The sequence below is a fragment of the Aedes albopictus genome, chromosome 1, assembly GCF_035046485.1.
Source record: "Aedes albopictus strain Foshan chromosome 1, AalbF5, whole genome shotgun sequence".
Taxonomy (NCBI): domain Eukaryota; kingdom Metazoa; phylum Arthropoda; class Insecta; order Diptera; family Culicidae; genus Aedes; species Aedes albopictus.
Window position 1 is genome coordinate 261,103,466 of NC_085136.1, and position 16,231 is coordinate 261,119,696.

The following is a 16,231-nucleotide window of genomic DNA, read 5'->3' on the forward strand; positions in this document are numbered from 1 at the left end:
TCCTTGGGGGTGTTCCGTAAAACATTTCTACATTTTTGTATTTGGGCCAATCTCATTTAGAAGGGTATAAAATATCAGAAGACCAGTTCCAAAAGAACAACAAAATTCGATGGTCTACAATTCGATCTTATCCGTTTAGTCCAGCAGCACTCCACAACGTTACGTTAAAGGTAATCTCATTTTTTTTTTTCATTCCAGCAAACGCTTCACTCGTAGTTCCAAGGCATTCACGTGCAGCTTTTGCAAATCGAACGGCACCATCAAGGCGAACACATTCGCCAGCAAGTCCAACCTCGTGGATCACCTGAAAGATCAGCACGCAGACCAGATATTCCACTGCGAGCAGTGCGACAACTATCTGGACCGAAACATCCTGATCCAGCACATGACCATGCACGCCCTCAGCATGTTCACCCAAACGGGTGGCCTTAACGAGTCCATGCCGGAGGACGAAGACGACCACGAAGAACAGCAAACATCCGGAGTCGACCTGGAGGAAGGCGAAGGCAGCCAGCAAACCATCGAAGGTAAGGTCGATGGCGAAGGCACTACGGAACTTGCCAACAAAGAAAACGATGCCAAATCTCCGGAACCGACTGATTCGGCCGAGGTCGGCGGCCCGACCCCTGAAACCAAACCCCCCGGAGACGTCCGGAAGCTTTATTGTTACATTTGCGAGAAAACGCTGGCCAACAGGAGCGCCTACTCGTACCACATCAACCAAGTGCATCTGAACATTAAAAACTTTACCTGCGAATACTGCAGCAAAAAATTCGGAAACCAAAGACTGCTGAACAACCACGTGGCTGGCGTGCACTCGCGTGACCGGAATCACAAGTGCACCACCTGCGCCAAGCGGTTTAGAACCAGCGTGGCCCTGTACAACCACAAGCGGATTCACGATGAGGCGGCCGTCAAGTTCTCCTGTACGTTCTGCGACAAGAAGTTCCGATATCGGAACCACCTCACTAGTCACCAGCTGGTCCACATGAACGAGCGCAACTTCCCCTGCAGCCAGTGCGACAAGAAGTTCAACAATCCGGAATGCCTGCAGAAGCACAAACTGACGCACGTTGAGTCGTTGCCGTATCAGTGTCCGCTGTGCGGGTTCAAAACCAAACAGAAGCGGTACCTGGTGATGCACGCCAAGCGGATCCACATGGTGCGGTAAGCGCTAGGGCTTCTATAAGGGGTGTTAGGGCGGCGAACGAACAGATTTCATTCCTTTGGTTCAGCTGGGAGCGGAGAACTGAACGAGAACAGAATGTGTTTGCGCACGGTATTGGGTAGAACCGGGGCGGTATTTCTGATTGGTCGGAACTCTGAAATTTGTAAGGATTGGTTGCAGAAAGGTCGATTCACGGTGCAGGCAAGCATTCTTCCCATGGAGTTATTTCAATTTGTGATGAATTACACTTTTTTGGCATTAGTAACAAAATCCAGGGCCAAATGTTCGAATTCGTATCAGCTGAACAATCAGCATTTTAACCCCATCTTTTGCATTAGGGTCGTTCTTGGCAGGAACTGTATACTACGTCAGCAAGATGTTCCCAACGTAATGCAATAGGAAGGTTTGATACAATGGTTTGAAAACCATATGGTGCCCATATCTTACTGGCTTTTACAGGCATGTACCAATTTGCTGGTACGACGGAACGTACCGGGAAAAAATTTAAAATTATAAGACAGAATAATGATTAATTGGCGAATTGAGAGATAAAATTCGACAAAACGTGTTAGACTTTTCAAAATATTTGAAGCGGATATCGTCCCCCACGATGTGTACAATCGCCTATGGTAAGCTAAATCGAGAGATGAAATTGTGAAAAAATCACGTTGTGGTGGGATTCCAACCCACGACTCTGTTTTCGCTAGACTGGCGGTTTAACCAACTAAGCCACCGCGCAAGTAACGATTTTGCGGAATTAGGAGTGTGCATGGTGTGGGCTCGGAGTGAGCTGTTCCGCAGAATCGTTACCTATTTTGTGGCTTAGTAAGTAGAGTTCCGGCTTAGCGTATACGGAGTCGGGTGCGAAACCCACCAGAACGCGATGTTTATTTCACAATTTCATCTCATTTGCCAATTAATCAACATTATGCATGACATTATGTGTCTTCTAATTTTCAAGTTTTTCTTAGGACATCATCTGTGGTGTTGCAGGCTAGTTCTATGAACATTGCTTTGAACGCGCAGAAGGACTCTCTTCCGGTTTGGTATCTAGATTATTCTGCCTTATGAAATAACTAGCCGCCTAATGAAGGGACTGAAAAAACACAATTCTTTCTTCAAACATTAATGTCTGCGGTGTCTTATATGTTTTACAATGTTCGTTCCTTTATACACTTGATACAACTCGTGATTCATGCGCCTCGTACCAACCGCTCAGTTTTATATAGAAAGCTAACTACGGAAAAAATCGGTGGGCGTGGATGGTTTTATTAAACACAAAGGCTATTGGCGGTCGTGTTCGGTTTCGCCTGCCAGCATGTACTTTGTTTTTGACGCATTCACCAACAGCACGACCTTTGCTGCTTCACGTTTCAGGCGGGTGTACAGTTCTGCCACCGTTCCAAATGGTCTGACGATAATGTCCATGCCGTCCGCAAAGCACACAAATTGACCGGATTTTGTGAAAATCGTACCCTGGCTGTTGAGCCCGGCTTGTCGCATTACACCTTCCAAAGCGATGTTGAAAAGTAGGTATAAAAGTCCGTCACCTTGTCGCAGTCCACGGCGAAGTTCGAATGAACTGGATAGTTCACCCAAAACCCTTACGCAGTTTTTCACACCATCCATCGTTCCACGTTCACGTTCCGACCCCCGACAACTCATTTTCGAAATGCTGGTATTTCGTCAATTTTCATCCGATTTTTTTTGAAGTCGCCCTCAATCGATCATAAATTAGTGCAAGTTTATTTTACTGAAGTGGCCATGTAATATCCGGAACCATTTCGGAGATCATCCGGATTGTACTGGGGTCAGGGGGTGGGGGAAGGGTCTGCTTTGCCAAATTCCTAAAAGTGATTATTTAGTGTGGTATTGTGTTTGAGATGCCCCCGCGGAGCTTGTTCCAGGTGTTCAGGGGCGGCCACATCAGTTAAACCATACTTCAGTCATTTTTTTCTGCCCTATTTTCCCGAAATCATGAAGATTAATACGTCGCACAGCACGTTTTGGTTGCAAACCAGAAATGTCCCCGATGACACCCCCGTGGAATCTGTGCTAGACATTCCTGGGTGGCCATATTAGTTAATACAGACTTCAGTCTATCGTTCCTGACTCAGCTATTTGAAATCATGAAGATTGATATGTCGCACGGCATACATTTATTTGTACAACATCATTAGGACAAGACATAATCAACAATAGTACGCCACAATACTCGGTTTGTGGCTGCAGCTCTCCATTCTCGGTCGCGCCCAATGCTCGCCAAGTCACGCTCCACCTGGTCCGCCCATCGTGCTCTCTGCGCTCCACGCCTCCTTGTGCCGGATCAGTTGCAAACACCAGCTTTGCACGGTTGTTGTCCGGCATTCTTGCAACATGCCCTGCCCACCGTATCCTTTCGGCTTTGGCCACCTTCTGGATGCTGGGTTCACCGTAAAGTGCAGCGAGCTCGTGGTTCATCCTTCTCCGCCGCACACCGTTCTCCTGCACACCGCCGAAGATCGTTCTTAGCACGCGTCGCTCGAAAACTCCGAGTGCTCGTAGGTCCTCCTCGAGCATGGTCCATGTCTCGTGCCCGTAGAGGACCACCGGTCTTATTAGCATTTTGTACATGGTGCATTTGGTGCGTGGGTGAATCTTTTTCGACCGCAGTTTCTTCTGGAGCCCGTAGTAGGCCCGACTTCCGCTGATGATGCGCTTCCGAATTTCACGGCTCACGTTGTTGTCAGCCGTCAGTAAAGATCCGAAATAGACGAATTCCTCCACCATCTCGAAAGTATCCCCGTCTATCGTAACATTACTACCCAGACGGCTCCGGTCGTGTTCGGTTCCGCCTACCAGCATGTACTTTGTTTTTGAGGCATTCACCACCAGTCCGACCTTTGCTGCTTCGCGTTTCAGGCGGGTTTACAGCTCTGCCACCGTTCCAAATGTTCTGCCAATAATGTCCATGTCATCCGCAAAGCACACAAATTGACCGGATTTTGGCACGGCATGTTTAGGTTGAAATCCAAAAGTGGCCCCAATGAGGCCCCGCTAAACCTGTCACGGTGATCCGGATGGGTCAACTTATTCAAATCTGGTTATCGCAGTTGTGTGTCACTGTTTGCAACAAAAAAAATTGCTGAAAATTGATGGTTCAAACACGATAACACACGAAATAAACACATTTAGTCATTTTGGTAACCACCCTGACCCCAGCACAATCCGGAATATCCCCGAAATGGTTCCGGATATCGCATGGCCACTTGAGTATAATGAATACGGGTACGTTAAGGTTAATCAGTCGACAGGAAAGCCGTTTTCGTCAATGATTTTCCATAGCTCTGTGAGGTCGAAATTGTCCTATGCCGTTTTGAAGTCAATGAATGGTATTCACGATATTTTTGGAGGATTCTCCGTACGGTGAAGATCTGGTCCGTTGTAATGGACCGACGGGTGTCATTGCCATTTCCCCAGTCCGCATCGCAATAGCCTACGAAGCATCCGTCACACCGTCCGTTGTACGTCAGCTTCATGTTCTTCGTGCCTTTTAGGTAGCGAAGAATTCGCTTCGCTGCAGCCTAATGAGCTTCCCTAGATCGTTGCAGAAATGGCTTACGGCATTGACAGCAAAGCTAATATCCGGCCGAGTTGCTTGTGCCAAATATTGTAGACCGCCGACCAGCTCCCGAATGGGAACATTCTCCATCTGTTTCCGCTCCTCTGCTGACTGTGGACTCATTTCCTTTGCTAGCTTGTCCTGGGTCCGCTGGTGTGTGCAGTGTTGCAGTCAGTTGTTCCGAATCGTTCCAGAAGTTCGTTGATGTACTGCTCTTGGTTCAAACTTACTACGCCGTCCTCGGTAGTTACACGGATACCGAAAACTTTGTTGGCCTGTCCCAAGTCCTTCATCCTGAACTTCTTCGTCAGTGCTTTCTTCAAATTTTCCTCCCAGCGCTCGTTGTTCGAGAAAATAAGCAGGTCGTCCACATAAACTGCTATACTATCAGGATACTTGTACCTTCAATCTTGAAGTAGACGCAGGTGTCGTGCTTCAACCCTATTCGTTTCAGCTCGGCATCTAGTTTTAAATTCCAGACCCTGCTGGCCTGTTCGAGACCGTACAAAGCCTTCTTCAACTTACATACCTTGGTCGGTGCTTGCTGGTCCACGAAACCTTCTGGTTGCTCCATAAATATTTCCTCCGACTCTAGATCGCCCTGCAAGAACGCAGTCGTGGCAGCAATCTGTTGTACCTTCAAATTCATCCTGGCCGCCAGGACCATGAGGTAACGAACGGTGGCGCATCTGACTACAGTTGCGTAGGTCTCGTTGTAGTCTACCCCTTTGACTTGAGAAAAGCCTTTGATCATCAATCTGGCTTTGAATCGCTCCACTGAGCCATCGGAATTGGTTTTCACCTTATACACCCACTTCGATCGCAAAGCTTTTCGTTCGGCAGGTAACTTGGCCAGCTTCCACGTGAACTTTTTCTGCAGAGCGTCGTACTCCGATTGCATGGCCTCCTTCCATCGGTCGCTTTCGTCACTGGAAATCGCGTCTTGAAACGTACTCGGCTCATCGAACACCGCCGGCATGGCATCATGGAAATTATTGCACTCTGCACACCAAAAATCGATTGAGGGTTTCAGCAAAATTTTGCTGAATTTTACCGAGCTGAAGGTTTCAGCAAAAATTTTGCTGAAATTCAGCAAAATTTTGCTGATTTGTTCAGTAAACTCTGCTGATCACCAGTAACGATTTGCTGAAATTCAGCAAACTTTGCTGAAAGTTCAGCAAAAAAATTTGCTGGACCCTTCAGCTCGGCAAAATTCAGCAAAATATTGTTGAAAGCGTTTTGTGTGTGGGTTCGTAGAGCATTTGTAGGTGCGGCACTGCAACTCACAATAAAGTTTTGATACTTGCCTGGGGGTATGCGCTCCCTCTCACTGCGTCTTACCAACTTGCGTGGGTCCTCTGTTTGTGGAGGGAGCGCAGCTGATGTACGGGCTGCTGCTCTTTAACCATTTCTACTTCTCCCCCCGGGTCATCATAGTCGGACTCCCCGCTGTCGCCATCGTCGTTCTGCACCACGGATGTAATCACATTTTTCTGATTTCGCTAAATTGACTGCACGACCAACTGATACGGATTATCTTCTGTAGTCGCCTCGTCTAGCTCAGGATTCCAGGTTGATCACATTTTCGTCCAGGAATATGACATCTCGGCTAACGATAACATTCCTCACTTTTGGGCTGTACACTCGGTATGCTTTTGAACTACTGTTATAGCCCATGAAGATGCCAGGCTCAGACTTTGGATCCCACTTATTCCTTTTCTCCTTTGGCACGTGAAACATTACCTTGGATCCAAACACGCGTAGATGAGCCAGATTTGGTCTTCGTCCGGTAAACGCTTCCTCGGGTGTCACCAGCAATCCCTTAGTTGGTGATCGGTTGATCACATACGATGCCGTTGCAACTGCCTCGGCCCAATAACGCTTCTCCAGATTCACATCACACAGCATGCTTCTCGCCTTTTCAACAATCGTCCGGTTCATCCGCTCAGCATCGTAGGCAGCATTCAAAATAGTGATCGCTCTTAAGTTCTCACATTCCAAATGGTCGCCTTTCTTGTGAATGGGGCAGATTACCCCTTCCTTCCACTCATCGGGTAGCTGTTTGGATTCCCAGATCCTGACTACTAACCGGTGCAGACAGGTGGCCAACTTTTCTGGGCCCATCTTGGTGAGTTCAGCTGCGATACCATCCTTCCCAGCTGCTTTGTTGGGTTTGAGTTGGTGGATGGCATCCTTAACTTCCCTCAGCGTGGGAGTTAACTCATTTCCGTCTTCTGCTGCATTGGCGTAGTCGTTCCCTCCTTTGTCGCGTTCTTTCGTGCTTACGTCCTCCACACCATTAAAGTGCTCATCGAAGTGCTGCTTCCACCTTTTGATCACGTCACGTCTGACCTCAAGAGGCCTCCTTATTCCTGCATATTTCGACTCGCGGCACGAAGTCGTGACGGGATGCATTAAACATCTCGTAGAACTTCCTCGTAGAAAGAGGCGGTTCTGCTGTTTCCACTTCTGTTTGTAACGTTCCGCGTTCTGCCGGGTTTGTAGCTGCTGCATTACCGCCCGTGTTGCGTTCTTCTCCTCCAAAAATCGCTCTGCACTCCTCGTCGAACCATTCGTTTCGTCGACTCCTTTCCACGTACCCGATGGTGCTCTCGGCCCCATGGTTGAGCTCGCCCTCGTCTGGCAACGCGGCCTCGAGATTCTGCGCGTATGTTGAGGCGACATCCGATTGCTTCAGTCGCTCTAGGTTGTACCGTGGCGGTCACCGGTATCGTCCATTGTTGACGACGGAAAGCTTTGGGCGCAGTTTGCCCATGACCAGGTAGTGGTCGGAATCGATGTTATAAGTCCTGACGTCGATAGTGTCGGAGAAATGTCGTCCATCAATCAGAACGTGGTCGATTTGCGTTTCCGTCGGCTGTGGTGATCTCCAGGTGTAACGATAAGGGAGGCTGTGTTGGAAAAAGGTGCTACGTATGGCTATGTTTTTTGAGGCGGCAAAAGTACAATCGATATCTAAGAATGATTCCCTTCTACGCCAGACGGCGAAGGTTGAGTTGAAGCAGGCCTGCTGCCCTTTCGCTGTTGAACATTTGGGACCCTCTGTTTGGAACTATCTGCTAGATTGTATCCGTTTTGGTACCTTTAGTAATCCACACTGTAATCACCATGTTGTTCGCTACTTGGGATGAACCTGCCTAGGTCGTCTGAAGTCCGAATACTTGATTTTGACTCATCCAGCGTTGCGCACTTCAGCATTATTGATTTCGACGGAAAACCATTTTCTGTCAAAGTTCATTTCTCCAATGCTTTCTGGAATTTATGTTGGAGGTATTTTATTGGTTTCTTTCTGGAGTTGCTCCGGAGTTTCTCTCAAAAATTTCTTTAGAAATTCCTCTAGAAAATTCTCAAGAGATTCTTCTAGAAGTTCGTCCAAGGGGTTTCCCAGAAGTTTCTCATATATTCCTCCAAGGATTGCACCATAAACTTCTCTTAGGATTTATTGACATCTTCAGGGATTGTTTCAGAAACTTTTCTGGGAACTCTTCAGAAATCACTTCAGATATTCCTTAAGAAATTCCATTAGAAATCCCTTCCGGATTTATTTCTTGGCGTTTCTCCAAGAACATCTCAAGAATTTTTTCTTAGAATAGCTGCAGAGCATTCTCGAGATTTTCTGACATTCCTTAAGTGAGTCTTTCGAAAACTTCTTTATAAATATCTTTATGTGATTCTATCAAGAATTCTTCAAAATTTGTTTCGAATTTCTTCTGGGTTCACTCCGAAAATTCCACACAGAAACTAAAAAACTCAAATTTGTGTCCTTTTGTTTTGTTGTTGTCTAAGAGTGAGAAGCGAAATAGTCCAAATTTTATAGTTCGTTTGCTTTAACTCAAACTTCAGTATCTGCTGACGTCTGACAATTTCGATCCGAAGATCAATTTGACCCCGGTTTATGATACTCAAATTAGGTTCGAATCAAAACTTTGATTGAGTGAAAACAACTTACTTTTAAGTTTTTACGAGAAATACCCAACATAGACATCGATTCCATCAACTCAAAATTGGCTGAACACACGAAACCCCGAAGTTGGGTAAAAAACTAACTTTTTAGTACTTTTGTTCCTCCGTATAGGACTTACTTTATAAAATGTTTGAGGGAGTCCACTAATCTTTTTTATATCCTTCAAATGAAAAATAATAAAGATGTTAACAAGTCCAAGGCTTGTGCAGTCCCTGTCGTATGGTCCAATGACCACCGGTATTTATACCAGCGAAATCCTATTAGGCAGATGTTAGGAAGTAGAGACTGCCCTAGAAAGTATGGACGCATCTCTAGTCTTCAATTATCTTGGCCTGATTGATGGTTCTTGTTTCGGAATTTATTTTGCCTGTTTCTGCTCACTGTAGGGTCGATAATTCAAACGCTTTTTGCCACAATGATCATTAGAATTCAAAATGGTACTTTTTGGTCATATGCGGCCCTGTGTAAGCTAGAATTTTTTTTCTCATGCGTTTTTTTAAACGAGTGTTAGCAGGATCTCTATTTTTGACAAAATTTTTGCATATGCTCAAACGTGTTATTCCTACCGTGTATTCTGATTGCTGCTTGCACGGTTTCTCACTTACTTCCTCCATATTCTGCTCATATCCTAAGTGACCTTTCATGCACTGTACGTCATGTGTGCACATTTTTCGATGATGTTCCGCTGAAAGCTCATGTATTTTGAAACAAATCGCTATACAATTGCCGAGAGAATACGTTGACCGACAGGATGTAGCCTTCAAAAAGAACTAGTCATCAATAATTTTAAAATGACAGTATTTTCTTACTGCGTCCATACTTTCTGTGGTGGTCTTTAGGTAAAAAGCTGTAAAAACTAGAACGCTACTACCAGTTGGTAGACATTACAGTCCTTCCGATGCTACTACCATGCTTCTACCTATAGATAGACACTACAACCTTCAGACATTTTGCAAGACATTTTGCATTTAGGAACTTGTTCAAGTACTCATCAAGTACCTTTGTTTGCAGTATCTGCAACGAATTCCTGCGGAAATTATTTGGAGGATTCCTGCTGAATTTTTTCAGAATAAATTTCAAGGTTGTCATTAGAAAACTCCTTAGGGATTTTTTTAGAAATTCCTCCAGGATTTTTTCCTTGAATGCCCCCAAAAGTTTCCCATAAAATTCTTCTAGGAATTCCTCCAGGGCCATTTCCAGGAGTTCCAAGTTCAAGGAACTCCTGAAGGAGTTCAATGATCCTCTAAAAACTTCTCCAAAGATTGCTTCATAAAATGTTTCAAAAATTATTTTTTTTTCGGGAATCTTCTTTCCGAAGATTTTATTTTTCGTTTGTTTTGGCATCTTCAGAGGTACATATCTCCAGGAATTCCTTTAGAAATTCTTTTAAGGAATCCTTGAAAAATTTATCCTTTTTGTGTGCCTGTTTATGAAGTACTTTTGTGAAATCCGTGAAGAAATATCTGAAGGAATTCCTGGAGAAATCGATCTCTGAAGGAATCGCAGGAAATATTTATTTTTGAAGGAACCGCAGGAGACACTTCAAAAAGAAACCTTCTGGAAATTTCTCCAGAAACCCCTGACAAAATTTTCTAAGACCGTTCGCAATGCTGTTTTATTTTGTATGGCGAGTTTTAAAATTTTTAAAACTCGCCATACAAAATAAAACAGCATTGCGAACGGCCTAAGGGATTCATTTCGAAACCCTTAGAAGAATTTCCGAAATAATCGCTGAAGAATTGTTTAAACAATTCTCTAGTTGAATTTTTGAACAAAAATCCGTGGAAGTATTTCTGATGAAATGTCTAAAACTATTGAAGAAGTCCCTGAGAATATTTCTGAATCAATTACTGAAGAAGTTTCAAAAGAATCCGTGGAGGAGAAATCCTTGGTAGAATTCCTATAAAAAGTTATTAAGAAATATTTAGAGAAATTCCTGAAAGGATCCTTTATCAAAATTCATGGTTTTTTTGAAAGAATAACCGGCAGTCAGCAACGTTTTTTTAAGGAATCGTTGGAAGAATGCCTGGTGAAACACTTCTGTAAATAGAAAAATGTCATTAAAAATTTCCAAAGGAACTTCTGTAGAAGTATGTAAGGATAATATCTAGAAAAAATCTGAATTGTTTTAAAAATCCGACTAAAATTCCTACAGGTATCCCAGGAAGCAATCCTGCAGGAGTTTCCGGAAAAATACATGGATAATAACCCAGAGGAACTCCTGATCTGTATGAATTTCTGCAGAAATCTCCGGAGGAATGCCTGCTTGGAGAAATTTATTGAAGAATAACTAAGTTCCTAAAAGAATAGGATTACTGTATGAAGATATTCCTGGAGTGAGGGGAGTTCAGTATGGGACGACCCATACACAAATTTCAGAGGTCCCATACAAAAAATATGTTATAAGGAGGACGGGGTGTTGAAAAATTTAAAATTTTCACGTGACGTATTTCATGCACTTTCCAATCAATGAAACAATTTTAAAATGAATCAATAGAAGGTTCTCTATTTAAATTTCTAGAAAATGTATTGAGAGAAATCTCTGGAGAAATTTCAAAAGAAATCTCTGGAACAATTTCTAAATGGAACTTGGGAATTTGGGATATGTATCTTAATGAATCGCCGGTGAAAAATATTAAGGCATCCCTGAAAAATATTTCTGCAGGAATATTTGGAGAATTATCGGAGATAATCCCTAGAGCAATTTCTGTAGGAATGCTGAATTCTCGATTTTCTGAAGAAAAGTCGCTATTAGAAGGCCAAGAATCAGAATCTAGAATCAATCTAGTATCCGTGGATAATTTTCTGAAACAATCCTCGGAGAAATTACTGAAATAATCCATGGAAAAACTTCTTAAACATGGAAGGTTTTCTAGAAAAAAATCTCGGATTTTTTTTGAAAGTTATCTCCAGAAGAATTCTTGAAAGAACCTCTATATTAAATATTTATTCAAAGCATCAGGCGTTCTTGAACAGTAAGTTCGAAAGATCTTCAAACCGTCTAAGGTTCAGAACGATGTAGAAATTTCATCCGCAACCTTGACTTCGTTCTGTCATGCGTCGCAAGAATCAGTCTAATCAGCTTCGCCCTTATCATAATCTGCCGCAGTTTGTTACTCTTCACTGAATCGTACGCTGTCTTGAAATCAATAAACAGATGATAAATCGATTGTACTACCGAAATTTATCGAGAATCTACAGCAGAGTGAACATCTGATTCGTCGATTTGATCGGCCCTCACGGGAACCCGCCTGATATTCGCCGAAAAAGTACTCCTCAATCGCCCTCAGCCTGCCAAACGGAATTCCGGACCAAATTTTGTACGCTTAACAGAGAAGTATTATTCCTCTGTAATTCACGTCCTCCAGTCGACAAAGGGAAAATGAGACCTTCCAATCAACTCGCCAACAGTTCTTTCTCGTCCCATATCTCCAATGTAATACGGTGTAAAAGTTTATGCAGCTGTTCACTAGCGTACTGGAGAAGTCTGGTCGGGAGTTCGTCTTTCCCAGCAGCCTTGCTGTTCTTCAGCACTATAATTGCTATCTAGACCTCATCTGGCGTTGGAGGTTCCTCAGCCTGTCCGTCGTCGTCTGTCGCTTTTCCATTCCCACCGTCAACAGTATCTCAAAGTGCTCTCTCCTCCTGGGAGCCACCATTATTGTTTCATCTGCCATCAAGTTTCCATAACGGTTGTTGTTCATGACGAGAGAAGACACTGTTTTTTTGTACGCCATTGTCAGTTTCTTAAAACCTGCGCATATCATTCTGTTCCATATTCTCTTGTGCCGGAAAATCACATTTTACTCATTGTGGTAGATTCCTTTTTCGGCTATGCTTGCTTCCCCAAATCTTCGAAGTGCTCCCTCCACCTGCCTGGAACGATGGTTTTGTCTTTCAGCAAATTGCACAATGCACATGGTGGGCATAGATCTTGTGAGGCTCATCATTGACAGTTGCATAAAAACTCCGCATATCGTTCCGATCCCATCTTTCCTGCACTTCAGCAATCACTCTCTCTTCGTGCTGCTGTGGATTCGATTCTCTGAACCACTCTCTTTAGAGTGGCAACAAGTAGTCGACTTCTGGCGGCATTCTTCTCGTTCGTCACTCGTTGGCACTCCTTGTTTAACCAACCATTTGCGTTGGCGTCACTGAGCGATATCTATAACTTATTCCGCTGTTGTTGCCATTAATGGATAATGTCACTAAAAGTTTGCTGAATTCACGTGATTCGGTCGTTTTACTTTATTTCGTACCATCAATAGATTCCCTATAAATTTTCATGGAGGAGGACTTCTTTGAGTATAAATTGTAATCAATAATAATCAAAACATATTTTCCGGTGCCATATTTATTAGCTTTAATCAAAATCATACGACCTTATTATTCTATCAAACCCATAAATAATTATTATATACTGCAACTTTGTCCTGCAACTCGATACTGTGCACAAACACAACTTCTTATACTTTCTGTAGCAAAATCTATTTGGGTGGCATTTAGATCTATCCGAAAATTCCCCCGACAATTAAATGAATCGATGTTCTATCCAGTTACACATAAACTATTGTAATTATAGATAAAAAGTAGTGGCTATTAGTAGAATGTAGGCAATGATTACGTACTCAAACAACCCAAATCAAATGCACATGAATCCCACAAACATAACAGCATTTGAAAACACCTTTGAATCGCCCCTCGAAAAAAAAATGCACTCGCGCACACACTCACTTTGAAAATATCTTCCATTCGGTAATTGTTGAATAAACTTTTGAACGATCAAAATTGAATTTGACTGAAATTTTAAGAAAACTTAGCGAAATTTACAAAAAAACATCAACAAGTTTACCAAACTTCACAAAAATATTTCGACACCTAAATGGAAGAAATTTTCTCAGTGCTCACACACGGAATAAAACATTCAGTTCAATTTGTAGCATAAACAAAAAGAACAGCAAACAGTATGGAATAATCGCGCTACGTTCGATGGCTACCAGTGTACCTGAAAAGTATTAGCGATTAGGATTGAAACTAACTTATGGTTAATCAACTTCAGCAACTCTCACAACAACATGTAAGCCCACACTGACTCACACAAAGTTAATACTAGTTTGACTAAGCATAAGTATGAAATCCAATAGAAGAAAAAAAAACTGTCATGATGATGACGATGAAACCAGAGTAACAGAAGATCAAACTAAAATAAGACAACTTTAGCAAAATCGATAATCTACCCGTACTCTTCCCTTTCTTCCAGTTTCCCACAGTAAAATCAAACGTGAAACACTGATTGTTTCTAGCATGACTGTCACACATACACACAAACAAACACACATAGGCCCTCGTTATATTAGTGGTTAGTTGATTAGTGCATATGTATACACACAGCACACCTACATGCGTAATTAGTAAAGTACTCTTATTTATTGTCAGTATTACGGAGTCTATAATAGCGGAAATTTGTTTTTATCTTTTCTAAAGTAGTACATAGTTGTCATACATACAAATATGATTCGCAACGTGCCGCATCGTAATTTATTTGGATTTCCGGATCCGCCGGCTTGATATTATGTATAGGTACCGTACCACTTTCGCTTTAATGTCGTATTTATTGAAACGGAATAACAACCGCATACTGGAGAAAAAAAAACGTTAATCGAACATTGTACACACTTATACCGATTGATTGATCAATATATTAAAACGGACACATGCTATATTAGCTGAGGTGAACGATGTACTACGTTTGTGTTTGAAGAGTTTCATTGTGATCCGAAATGTCCTGCTCCGAGGTGATGATTTACGAGAAAAATGTTTCGGAAACGACCGAAAATACTCTCATCAACGCATGGATGGATTTTCAAAATTTTTGCGCGTAAAAAACACGTTATTTAAAAACCCGCATTAAATAGTCAAGTCACGGTGGATGTGAAAAAAAACTAGAGGTTTCAGGGAGTCTACCGAAATTCCTGAAACGCTCCTAAAGCCCATTTGAAACATACTGAAATCCCATCGAAGTCCTGTAAAATCCCATCAAGCACCTCTGAAACATCCCTCAAACGTCCGTTAACCCCCTTAAAACGCCCTGAAACGTATTGGAACACCCATAACAGCCTACACACAGACAAACAGACGTCTCACTCTACTCACTTCTTATCGTTACTCTTTTTAACGGTTAGTTCAAATATTTTGTAGATCGCCTATCGCTCGATCACGGCGCTCGCATCGTTTTTGCTCCTGTTTGACATTTGCTCACTACTGCCACCCACTGAATGGTTTGCGTAACACAGCCTAGTTAGCATTGGGCGATTATGTTTTCGTGACGATGATTTTTATCGCAATTTGTTCCAAGTGATACGTCTGTTTGTCTGTGGCCTACCTGAAACATCATAAAGTCCCCTGAAACTTCCTAGGTTTAGGTTTCAGAGGAGCTTTTAAGGGCGTTTCAAGTAGTTACAGGGCGCTTCAGGGGGGATTCAGAGTTAAGGCGGTTTCAGGGATTTCTGGGGGTTCCAGGAGGTTTCAGCGTGCTTCCAGGGACGTTTCAATGCGTTTCAGAGCGTTCCAAGTGGTTGTAGGACGTTTCAGGGAAGTTGCAGGTGCATTTCACCGGAACCAAATGTTGGTGGAAGTAGCTCCTCTCTGGAGCCACCAACTGTTGGTGTTAGCACAATCTTTCAATCGAACCGTTTTCCGCTACTCGTCGCATCAAAACAAAAGCGCCACCGTATATGGACAGTAACACAGCGATAGCAGTCGAGTTACGCCACACACACAACGCTTCGGTGGCGCTATCTGTTCCTATTGCGGTGGGACTAGACCAAATACCCAAATACTTACTGATTCCAGCAGCACTCTTGTCCACAGCTATCGCGCGATGATCAATCGACGATGATCAGGATGACGAAACACACAGTCGTTTCATAGTACCGTTGCGAAGGGAGACGGTATTACCACAGAGAAACAGACATCACACTCTACTCGCTTCCCATCGATTATACCTTTTTAACGGTTGATTCAAATATTCGGTAATTGGTCAATTGGCATTGTTTTTGCTCACTATCGCCATCAAGTGGTGGCTTGTCCAAATACGGCATTGGACGATTACGATTTCATGACGATGATTTTCAATATAATTTGTTCTTAGAGTTACGTCTGTTTCTCAGTGGTATTACATTCCGTGTGTGCCAATCAACAGTCTAAGTGGAACGCGTAACTTTCGAACACCGATACTACTCACCCAGGGGGACGCTAACATAAGGATGAATCTCAATAGGCTGAACACGAAAAGCTGAAATTGTGAAACTGTTAGATAAGACTGAAAAAAGAAAAGGCTGAAAATGCAAAAAAATACGTAACTAGTAACAGCACTTTTTCTCATCTTGGCGTAACGTGACAAATGTGACAAAGCCTGCTTCTCAGCTTAGTGTTTTATGAACACTTCCATAGTTGAGCCAATAATGGCTATCTGTGC

At 43.1% G+C, this 16,231-nt stretch overlaps 1 protein-coding gene across 1 annotated transcript in view; it reads left to right on the top strand.

Moving 5' to 3' along the window:
* Positions 1 to 14,497, top strand: part of LOC109416914 (zinc finger and SCAN domain-containing protein 12) — a 29,131-nt gene extending 14,634 nt beyond the window's left edge. Inside the window, exon 2 of the mRNA XM_019691034.3 lies at positions 199 to 14,497. Coding sequence (XP_019546579.3) covers positions 199 to 1,171 — 973 coding nt within the window. The 3' untranslated portion in view covers positions 1,172 to 14,497. The remainder of the gene's footprint in view (positions 1 to 198) is intronic.
* Positions 14,498 to 16,231: the final 1,734 nt, after the last annotated feature.